The 11,701-nt window shown below is 39.3% G+C and overlaps 1 protein-coding gene across 1 annotated transcript; it reads right to left on the reverse strand.

The window, feature by feature from the left end:
- Positions 1-525: 525 nt before the first annotated feature.
- On the reverse strand, positions 526-1,172 carry LOC147603392 (uncharacterized). Its single transcript, XM_086796808.1, has 2 exons — positions 1,043-1,172; positions 526-936 (listed from the first exon to the last, which is right to left on the reverse strand). Exons 1-2 carry the CDS (start codon positions 1,131-1,133, stop codon positions 584-586), a joined length of 444 nt encoding a protein of 147 aa, XP_086652934.1. The 5' UTR covers positions 1,134-1,172; the 3' UTR covers positions 526-583.
- Between the last annotated feature and the right edge of the window lie 10,529 nt (positions 1,173-11,701).

The raw sequence follows: 11,701 nt of genomic DNA on the forward strand, positions 1-11,701 counted from the left end.
TAGGGGATCTTTGAATTAATCGTGGGAAGAGAACTGTATATGGGCCACAATATTTGCGCAAAAAACCAATTATTTATTGGACTGGAGGGATCAGTGCACCTTAATCTTTGTAGTTAATACTAATCATTGTTAATCCATGCTCGATCAGCAGGCGACTACAATGTTTGCAACGAAAGGGTTCCCTATTCGTCATCAGCAGATCTCGCCCACGCCAACAGCAACATCGGCAAATCGTTTAAAAAGATCTCGCTTACAGCTGCCAATCACACCCACAAACTCTCTAGCAGCCCCATCGTGAGCAATAATGAAGAGATCACGACCGTCGCAAACCGCAACCGTTGGAAATCAAAACGCAAATTATAAAAAATGTTGAAAATAACTTGTTAATTCAAAGGTTTTGTGGTTACTTTATTGCAAGTTCCCCTTCCCCTCAACTAATTAATACAATTTCTTTTTTCACTCGTATGCCCCTATTGAAAGCAATATAACATTGTTATCTCCATTGACTATAGTTTTAGAAACGTCCAGAAAGCATCACGCTCTATTGTTGCAAAACCAAAAATGCAGCCTTTTACAGATTAGCTTAACTAGGGATGTACAGATTAGAAGCGTTACTAGGGATGATGCAGGTGAAGTTAACCTGCGTGGGTGCGTGCTCGACTGGGGGTCCGGGGTTGGGGCCCACATTCACCACCTCCATGGGTTTGAGGGCTGCGCCGTTCTTGAGGAGGGTGGGGTAGCCGGGGATTTCAGCCTGGACGGCCACCCAGCCGGCCGAGCACGCCGTGCAGTTGTTCCGCACGCTCACGAAGTAGCTGTCTGTGGGATTGGCCGGATCCGCCGGCCGCGTGGTGGAGACGATGTCGTTGATGTCGCAAAGCACGGGACCTGCCCCGCACTGGCACGTCTCCACCAGCGGAGTGTAGGCGGAGCAGCCTGCAGCAGCATGAGCACGCACGAGAATCAGATGAAAAACAGCAAAGAATCATGAGAGCACAGTACATAGACTAATATGATCTATTTGATGGGGTCAGGTGCTTACAACTGCAGCCAAGAAAGAGGGCCATGGCCAGCGCTGCAAGCTGCACAACACCTACGGTTACGCCGTGCGGCATCGATGAAGCTCTCGCCATGGCGCTTCAAGCTAATCAAACGACGGTAGTATCGTTGGAGAAGGCTATGTAGAACGTTCAACGCAATAGCCTTTTCAGTCGGGCTAGTGAAGAAGAAGTCAAGTCAAGGACATGAAAGATTCGTAAAGAAGTCAAGGAAGACTCGCCTCTCTCTTCATGAGTCGTGTCTCTCGTGCTAGAAAAAAATACGGTCCTCGTCCTTTTCGTGATGTGTGTACTAAGAATTATTGAATTTGATAATAACTCATGATTTGCCTGCTCGACGTTGAAAATAATTGGTGATATGCTTGTTTGCATAGAAATTGCAGAGTTTTAATTAAAAATTATCAATTTCTTATAAACTATCCTCAACCTTTCCCAAATTTATGAGAAACCAAAAAGTCAACTCATCACATCACCATCATGTAAAATTTAAAGGCTCAAAAATTTTGTGAATTAGGACCCCTACCTTTCTTTAGGCTTGCTTATGTGTAAGTTCATGTTATCAATCTAGCTAAACTTATTATATGTGTAGGTTCATGTTATCAATCTAGCTAAACTTATTATACATACAGAGGTGTAATTTCTCAAGTAAGCACTTAAATATTTATTTTCCATTTTTTTTTCTATGTAGATTATCAAAAAGAATTTATTGTTATACAACACTTAAGTAGTGTTATGATGTCCTTCTTAATTATTATATTTTTACAAGTTGATTATTAATTACACCTCATTTCGATTTCTAACCATAAGCTCTTCTTTATCATTGTTTTTTTTTTAACTTGTTCAATACTTTTTGATTGACTTAAACGTATATTGTTTCTTAAGGACTTGCTCAATACTTTTATTAAGTCGATGCTTTTTTATTGACTTAAACGTATATTGTTTTTTAAGTTAATACTTTTTTATTGACTTAAACGTATATTGCTTCTTAAAGGCTTTTTTATTTCAACTTTAGTTTCCCTTCCCTTCCCATGCCTCTCTCTCTCTCTCTCTCTCTCTCTCTCTCTCTCTCTCTCTCTCTCTCTCTCTCATGCACACTTTATGCAAATAGTAAAATTCATGTTATAGCTATTAAGAGCTCATTTTGGGAACACTAATTATATATATTGATATTAACAAAAGTTGCACTTTATAAAAAGTCCTTTTCATTGAGAACCCTTGGGGACAAGGCGAGTTTTGGAGAAGCAATCCCCTAAGGGCTGCACTTTTAAGTTGTTATAAGAGCTCCTTTTGTGAGAGATTATTGCAAGATTACAAACAACATCATTTTGAACTATACGTAGATAAATGAATTTATCTCTTCATGCCAAGCATAGTAGTAGTCCTTTTAGAGTCTTAATTCTTTAAAAACCTAGTATGGGATTGATCATGGTGCTGTGCAACAAAACTATGGTGGGTTAAACCACACCAAGAGAGCCATTAGTAGAGAGAGAGAGAGAGAGAGAGAGAGAGAGAGAGAGAGAGAGAGAGAGTAGCACACTCAATAATAATGTCTTGCATATGTTGTATAAACCATACGAATGAGAGGTTTCTAATATAGATTGCCTCAAGCCTAAATATACATACATGTGTCCACATATGTGGCACAATTATCCATCCACACACCCCTCCTCAATGTAAACTTGGGTATGTGCATACAATCTCTCCTCAATGTAAACTTGGGTATGTGCATACAATCTCTCCAACCAAATTATCATTCAACTTTCATCCCGATAATGCCACTCTCAACACCTCCCGTCAATGATAAATTGGATTGTAAACCAATTGGAGCTAGCTATATCTAGTATGCCCAAGCATGTGTAGCTATATAGCGCATGTGTGTGAACCAAGTCCATTTGAGCGTAAAGCTTGGGTGAACAAAGTCCATTTGAGTGTAAAGCTTGGGTGAACCTACCCTCTTTTTGGACATGCATGTCTTGGATGATGACCTAAATCCACATATGTACCTCATCTTGTACACACCAACACACATCACTTGTTGTTGTTGCGACTAGACAATGCTCGATTGCGTCATATCTAGAATCCACTAGATACCACTTTGAGCATCATAATACTCGGGTGGTACACCCTCGTGTGACAAGCCCCATAGCTTGCAAAAATTTGAACACAAACACATGTAATCATCTTCCTTTTGAACTCATAGGTTTGAGCAGAGAACCCTCATGACAATGGGTGAAAGTACAATTTACAAATCATTTTGGCCAAAGCCGGGCAGAGAACCCATGTGTGTGCAAGCCCATGAAACCGAGGCATGTGAAGCTACCCTTAACTTCAATGAGGGTCAAAGCTTATTAAAATTTAGCTTTACTTGTCTTTACAAAATGAACGTGGCTTCCCAATTTGTCATTTTGCGCTAGCACCTGCATATACAATTGGCTCATTTACTGTGTGCTCACACGCAGGCAGCTCTGGACCCCTCCTGTGACTAAGTGACACATCATGAATCAGGAGGGATCTATGGTTGGAAAGAGGCGTCGCGATCGGGATAGGAGGGAATTGCGGGTAAACTCGGTGGTAAACTAGGGGTGAACTCGTCTCGCGAGGTGAACTAGGGGTGCACTAGGGTGACCTTTTCTGGCAAGAAAGTGAACTAGGGAAACATTTTCCGGTAAGAAAGTAAACTAGGGACCAAAATATCAAGATTTAAATTTTAAAACACTCTCCACAACCTGCTGGAAAGTATAGCATAGTGGTTAGATGTTGAAAGCTTGAGCGGATGGTTCCAAGTCCGAATCCTCTTTTGCATTGAGCTCAACCCCTCCAAAATTTTCAAAGTCCCAAAAATCCCCATGGTATACCCTGAGTTCACCCCTAGTTCACGCCTCCTGAGTTCACCCCTAGTTCACCCTGAGTTCACACCTAGTTCACTTGCCCGGCCGATGGGAATCCGACGATCTAGATTAGGCAAGATCACGATGCTTCTTTTCAGCCTTAGATCCCTCTTGATTCATAATGTATCATTTAGTCCCGTGGTTCTGGACGTGCCACCTCTACTTTTGCAGGTCATCCTCTTTGAGGATCACTCTACCTCTGAGGACACCATAGCTGGAGCTCAACCATGGCAACAAGCTTCCATGATGGCCTTTCTCTGCCAATTTGTTTCATGGTTCTTGCGCTGTATGCTTATGGGTATTGTCATAACAAAGTGCCTCCTCTGAGCTTTAATATGGTGGCGACCTATGCGTGATTTGCTCGCCTCTCATTTTCCTTGATTTCAAGCTCTTGCACTTTCGCTTTTCACGAGACTCAAGCTCACCATCTCTACACTGATGTGGTTGTTCTGTTACTGCATCTCTCATCTCTTTTGCGCCCCCTCTTAATAATATGAGGTTTTCTAATCAGCCCATGTTCTCAGCTAGAAAAACTTCCATGTACATAGCTACTATTGTTGTCCGTCTACTGTTGTTGATGCACCCAGCTCATTCTGTGCCTATTGATGTTCGTCTGTTGTTGCAGTTTCTCACTGCCATAGCTGCTCCAACAGCTTCTTTCCAGTGTTCTTGCCATAGCAACTATGTTGTCTATCGCCTTCCAGCAATGTAACCACCATTATTTTTATTGTTGCCTCTATTGTGAGTAAGGGCTCCTTCTTGTTCAGCCACGTAATCGCCATTGCTGCAATTGCCTCTATCGTGAGTAAGGGCTCCTTCTTGTTCAACCAAGCAGTGTGTGACATGCACAACATCTTCATTTGCACCCACCAAGATGTTTCCTTGGAATCCTTCCTTGGAGACTTTAGCTTTGACCCCATCTAAAGAACTATAGATCTGACCTCTGCTGTGATCTCTTCTCTTTTTTTTTTGGGTAGAAGGATAACATCATGGCTACACTCTTCTCTCTACTTTTGCTACCTCTGGCTACTTACCATAACATTATTGCATTAAAACAAGCACACTTTCCACTCTTGGCATAACATTTTTGCTACCTATCACAAGGCACAATCTCTTGCACCCATTTTGCCCTTTCATTTTGGGTATATCTCTTCATTTACCAACTTGTCTCTTCTTGCAACGAGGTCTACATCACCATCAATATGGCCATTGTGGCTCCCCAATGAGCTCACAAGTTGTATGCTTCCCCTCTTTGCATACCAAATCTTCACAAGAGTGCTCTTCATAGGTTTCTTTCAAGAAACCCTAGGTGCATAACCAACTTGAAAGCCTTCAAAGGCTTCTACACAACTTGCTTATCTTCCGGTGAACAAACTGAACCAGCACATCCCCCCTTTTTGGTGTGCTCAAGATGGACTCTATCCTCAGCCGATGAAAATTTGTCCCTTGCTTAGACGAGCTTGCACCTCTTCATGTTAATTACCAAATTGCAATGAACCATGGGATTCACATATTCCATCACTTAACAACCCTTCTACAAATTGAGCATCATGTATGCTCAAACCAACACTTCATGATGCAAGGAAATCAAAAAACCAACCTTTTCTTGAGGCATAAACTGCTTCTTGTTGTTGGTAGCTTCTTTAAGGTTGTAGACTCCAAACATCTTCATGTTGTTGAAATCTCAGATTGTTGACTCCATGGGTAGCTTCTAAAACTCCAATGCAATCTAAATGTTGATAGAGTGTGCTTAATTTTTTCCATAATAAAGCCTCATAAACAAGAAAACTATACATGGATATGCACCATGATCAAAAGCCCATCTTAGCTTTGATACCATGTTAAAAAACCTAATATGGGATAGATCATGGCATTGTGTAACATAGATTAAACATAAACTATGGTGGATTGAACCATTCCAAGAAAGCCATTACTAGTAGAGAGAGAGAGAGAGAGTACCACACTCAACAATAATTATAAGGTCCCCAACCTAAAAAGGGGAATCCTTAAGATAGTATACTAAGCCTTTGAAAGAATTTCCTAGTCATCGACACCTCGACCGTGTAGAGATACGAGGATACTACTACTAGGTAAGACCTAGCTCTATCTCGCAGGGGAGTGTGGTCTCCTCAATAGTTTTAAAAATCGAATCACCCATAGTGATCGACCTATCTTGGGCAACCTCTATCCTTGATACTTAGAAGCATTGCCTTTTTTCCCATCTATACAAGGCACGACCATTGACCTAGTCCTCTAGAATAGAATTTCCCAAGGACTTTTTTACCTAGCGTAGTGCGATTGATTAGTTTTATTATAAAGCTACCCAACTAATCGAGTCCACCCGTCCATAGGATGGTGTCATCAGGTTGATCCACCCTCCCACTTTCCACTCAACTCACCAATCAATTTTATTTTCTAATTAATCCTACCACACCGTGTGACATATATAGACAAGTTCATTAATTATGAATTTTACATAGTGTTAATAAAAATAGTCACTTAACTTAAAACAATGAAACAACAATACTAGAAAACAAGGGACTTAATTAAAAAATAATTACAAAGGTCCAAATCCAACTTTAGCCAGATCCAGACTCTCTTATTCCATTTTTTATTCCGTCGATAATCTAGAATTCAACCTTCCATCTCCATAGACTAGGCAATCCCTACAGGACCATGCACCTTATATCGTTGGTAGCCTGAGAGTGCTCAAGCCGGCCTGTCGTCTTCTCAGGCTTTGTCATTTGATCCTCCCACTTCTCAGAGAGGGATGTCTACATGCTAGGGTGGACTTATTCACTACACTAGCCTAGGCTTATTCACTACACTAGCCTGGGCTCGCCTACACAAGCACAAGAACGGGGTTAGCATCAAGGCAGAGAGAAGATGTACATGTACTTTAATTTAAGCAAGATAGCAATGCAATAGTTTAACCAACCTTATAAGATACGAGAAACCACATTATGTTTTTGAGAAAGTACAATTCCACAAGAAATTTTTAGTTTAGATAATTATGGAAGCCTATATTCTTAAAACAAGGAAAAGTAGCATCCTTTATCTTTCTTAATTAATACTAAGATTAAGGATTAATACCAAAAAAATCTTCTATTTAGATGATTATCAAGCTAACTTGGCCATTTTCTCCATGAGGGACTCCCAAGGAAAAGAGCTGAGCATTCCCTCTTGTGTTGTCGTGTATGCTTCTCGAGGCAGTATTTTGGCATCTTTGAGGAGGAGCCATACTATCCACCTCTCGTAGTTCACGCAATCATGAACTCAATGATCGAAATGGATTGCAATTTGGAGTCAGTTTTCTCACTTTGTGAACAGAAGACTTACCAGAAACCACCTCTTAGAGCTAGAGTGTGCTTGCTTAAATTAGGTTTCTTTATATGGAAGAGGGGGGGGAGGGGCAAAAAGTAGAGTGTCTTGAAGTAGAGAGAAAGACTGGCTGGAAACAAGACTAGAGGGCTGGGAGGAGAAGAAGACTTCTCCCCTTAAGTCTATTCACACAAGAGGCGGAGGATACCCCCTCCACAACACAGGGGTGGGAGGCTACTCGGAGCGTGGTTGAAAAAGGGCTTGCTCAGAGGTTGGCTGCTACAGAGGGCTGTCGGGGAGAGCCTCCACTCAGAGAATCAGCTGTTGGGCAGCATAGAGGGCGGTGCTGGGGGGGTTGGGGGGGTTTATATAGGATTTGGTATGGGTACGGTTAAGGAAAGAGCAGAGGGGTGGAAAGGACGGTGTACGTGAAATTATGCCAGCCTATGGTTGCATGGTCCTGTAGAAAAGCGAGCTAAAGGTGGGGTACGCATGGGTCTTCCAAGGCAGTGGGGGTTGCATGGGTGTCCACGTGGCCGATGAGTGGAGACCGTACGCTAGGGTGGCCAGTTTTTGGTCCGTGTATGGGCACCCTAGTATGTGTATAGTCCAAGGTAAGGTCCTTTAATGCACGCTTCCCAAGGAGGCATCTATTGGAGCGAAGACCCCTTTTTTGGGATGCCACCCTTGATATGCATATCGACGCGTCCCAACAATTGCCGAAATGTTTTTTGGTGAAATTGTCCAAGGTGTTTTTCTTTACGTAGAGGCTTATTCCGGGGTCCATTTTGAATGTTGTAAAATTCTATATTATGGTATAATCATGTGCATTTTTAAAATTTGGACTCAAAATTTTAATATTCCAACTATATATAGCTCAATTATTAAAATGATGATTTTTACACTATAAAAAGGACCATAATTTTATCTATTAAATAGACATATATAATTACTAAAGATGGACATGTTACAATAATCTCTATTACATATGTTGTATGAACTATAAAATGAGAGGCTTCTAATATAGATAGCCTCAAACCCAAATATCCATACATGTGCACCTATGTGGCACTCTTATCCATCCACACACTCAAGATAATATCTAGCACCTCTAGGGTGGGTTCACATACTCAAGCCCAAGATTCACTCTCATACAATTTGCATTGCACATTCAACATTAATGAGCCCAAATGTGGAGGTTCGAATAGCCTTTTTAGGCATACTTGGGCAAAATATGAAAGCTCCTAAATATAGTATAATATATAGGTATAATATGGACTTTTAGATCCATGCTTAATAAAGTCCTTGATTTAGTTTTAAGGTAATTCAAAGTTGTAAAAGAGTTTTAGAGGAAGGTAAAAGATTCTTCAAGCCTTTGAATCAAATCTTTAATTTTTCATTTAATTTTGCCTTCCTCTTTTCTTCAATTTCTTCCAAAAATTGACCTAGCACATGCAATGATACCACTGAATTAATCAACCATTCAATGTAAAGTAATTGCAACAAATTCAATATAAACTAAGCTTGAAAATACCACAAAAAATAACAACACTTAGCTATGCATAACACTATCATACCCCCCTCATGTGTGTGGCCTATCACCACACAGGAGTAGTTTTGTAATTTTCATTCCAATAATAGGTCATATATTCCAATAATTTAAAAAATGTGCTTTTCTTTGCATGGCACTCTCTTTGTGACAAAAGAACAAGTCATATTTGGTAATTTTTATTCTAATATAATAGTTCACATATCCTCTAAAAATATAAAAAGTGTGATTTTCTTCTCATAGCACTCTCTTTGTGACATAAAAATCTCCATCTAGGTAATTGTGGAATCAATTTTTCAAACATATAAATTAATCAACCATATAATACAAAACAATTGCAATAAATACACCATAAACAAATAATATAAATAGCACATTGCAACGATCAATCCAACCAGGTCCCACATTGTTAGATGCAAAGGAGGAGGACTAAGTGGGAGGCAAAAGTTAGCTTTGCATGGGTCATCATAGTCACCATGTAACATTCTTTCTGCCCTCTATTCTTAAGCTCACATCCAAGCTCTTACTGAGGAGGAACATGACAAGCGCTTCAATTAGTGCTTTGCCATCTCCCGCTCGGTGTGTTAGGGATACCATTGGCCCCCTTGTCCTATTTCTTTTCATGGCGGATGCAATGAGGTTTTCTAGGGGCTACACGCCCTCCACATTAATAACACAAAAAAGTACTTAGCTCTGCATGATAGTATCAATGGGTGGCTGCAATCTTTCCCCTCGTGTGTGACCCACACATGAGTGTTTTTGTACTTTTCATTCCAATAATAGGCCATGGCCTCTAAAAATACAAGAAGTGTGGTTTTCTTTGCACAACATTCTCTTCTTGCCCAAAATAGAGAGCTCTATCAATATCAATTACTTGAATTTAGGGAAAAACAGAGAGTTCTATCAGTATCAATTACTTAAGGTTAGGAAAAACAGAGAGTTCTATTAGTATCAATTACTTAAGGCTAGGGAAAACTATTTTTATATGCTTTATCAAAGTTTAAATATTTCCCAAGGTTTATGCTTTCAAGTCTAAGCTTGTAAAAATAAATAAAGTGTTGTGCACAAAACTTGTTCAAAATTGTGATTGCCTCTGCAAATTTTAATGTGCACCTACCTCAATCTTCCAAGTCCTCCTTAGCTATAAAATATTCAACAAATAATTTGTAAACCCAACACATAATCCATAGGTAAACAAACTATTACCACACACATGTTCATCAAGTGTAAGTACTCAAGGAATTACCCTGTCTCACATATACAAAAAATTTGCAATAACTAGTGGAGGCCCCAAGCATACATCAATTTGCATCAAACATATTAATATTTATAATGGCATCCCTCATATATTAACATAATTTGGCATGATGTAAAAGAAATATAAACATCCTTAAATTTTTTAAGATGGTGTAATAATATTTTTAAGATGGCTTAAAAGCATCATCCTTTCTTGTGGCCCTTACCTCAGTCCATTCTATAAAATAGTCTATTGCACTCATGGTACTAGGATTGTGTTTGTTTATTAGCAACTAGGCAGGGCCTACAAGATCATAGACGTACTTGAAGAGTTGCAAGTAGTGACTTTACCTTCAAAGTGTCCCCCTAAAATTCTTGAGTGTGCTGCACATTTTCTTAGGACACTGTCTTTACCAAGTTGTATAGTTGTCCTTGATATGGTGTTGCTGCTAACTTAATAAGTCGATGCATCTTATCTTTGCTTAATAGATGATCCTTAGGAAAACTACATGCATGGTACCATGAAATCTCATTGCTCCATTTTGGCATAAGATCTATCTTAAATAGACAATCATCTAAGAGAGCATCATCAATGGTACCATGAAATCTCATTGCTCCATTTTGGCATAAGATCTATCTTAAATAGACAATCATCTAAGAGAGCATCATCAATGGTCATGGATGGCTTCCCAGTCTAGAAATTTTGACATAATATAGTCCACAAGAGCATTTTCGGTTCACGTGTTGGGTTTCCTTTCACATTGTGATCATAAATTCAACTTTCATCAACATGATCAATAATCTTGTGATGGTTCCTTGTGTCTTGTGATGCAACTTGTAATACATGGTTTATTTACAAGGTATAAAAAGGATTGCATGGTTTGTTTACAAGGTATAAAAAGGATTGATGATCTACAAAGAATTCAAATTTGTTGGCTAGAAGTTAATGCTAATACTGCTTTCCTTATCTTTTAGTAGTGGTGTAGTTCATCTCATTATCATTTAATTTATCATTTAGTTTTGAGCTGGCATCGTTTAGTTATGAGAGGTAGCAAAACTCATAGGGTAGTCTAATTTGTATTTTACCCCAATAGCAAAATTAGACACATCTATATGTACATGAAAAAGCATGGGTGGTCCCAAAGTTGGCGCACTAGTAAGTGTCACCATATGCTTATTGACATCCACTGATCCACTACTAAAAGACTATAAGTAACATGTTGGTAATTTCTTCATAGATTCATATATAATGTACCTTTAGTGATACTAAAATGGCCATGAATATTTCTACTCCCTTGTGATTAGTTTGAGGTGATAATTCCAAAATCAATCTCACTTTTGAGGTGGTAATTCTAAAATCAATCTCACCTTGTAATTAGTTTGAGGTGGTAATTCCAATTTCCTAATTTATAATTATTTAATATTTTATGATTCATCTAGTAGGCCCTTTGCCTCGATGTCATGATCCTTTTATGATGATGGGAATGGTATGCTGCACCACTTTAGGTGGTACTCTATTTAATTCTATCTATTTCCAAGAAAATAAATCCATGAACTCTTTAAGTAAAGTTATGAATTCATTCTCCTCTTTGGGTTCAAGTCCTTAGCAATGAACACTAGTTTGGGATCCTAACAAGGTTCAGTAATGT

The sequence above is a fragment of the Cibotium barometz genome, chromosome 64 (genome assembly GCF_041138505.1).
Source record: "Cibotium barometz isolate CiBa-2024 chromosome 64, ASM4113850v1, whole genome shotgun sequence".
Taxonomy (NCBI): Eukaryota; Viridiplantae; Streptophyta; class Polypodiopsida; order Cyatheales; family Cibotiaceae; genus Cibotium; species Cibotium barometz.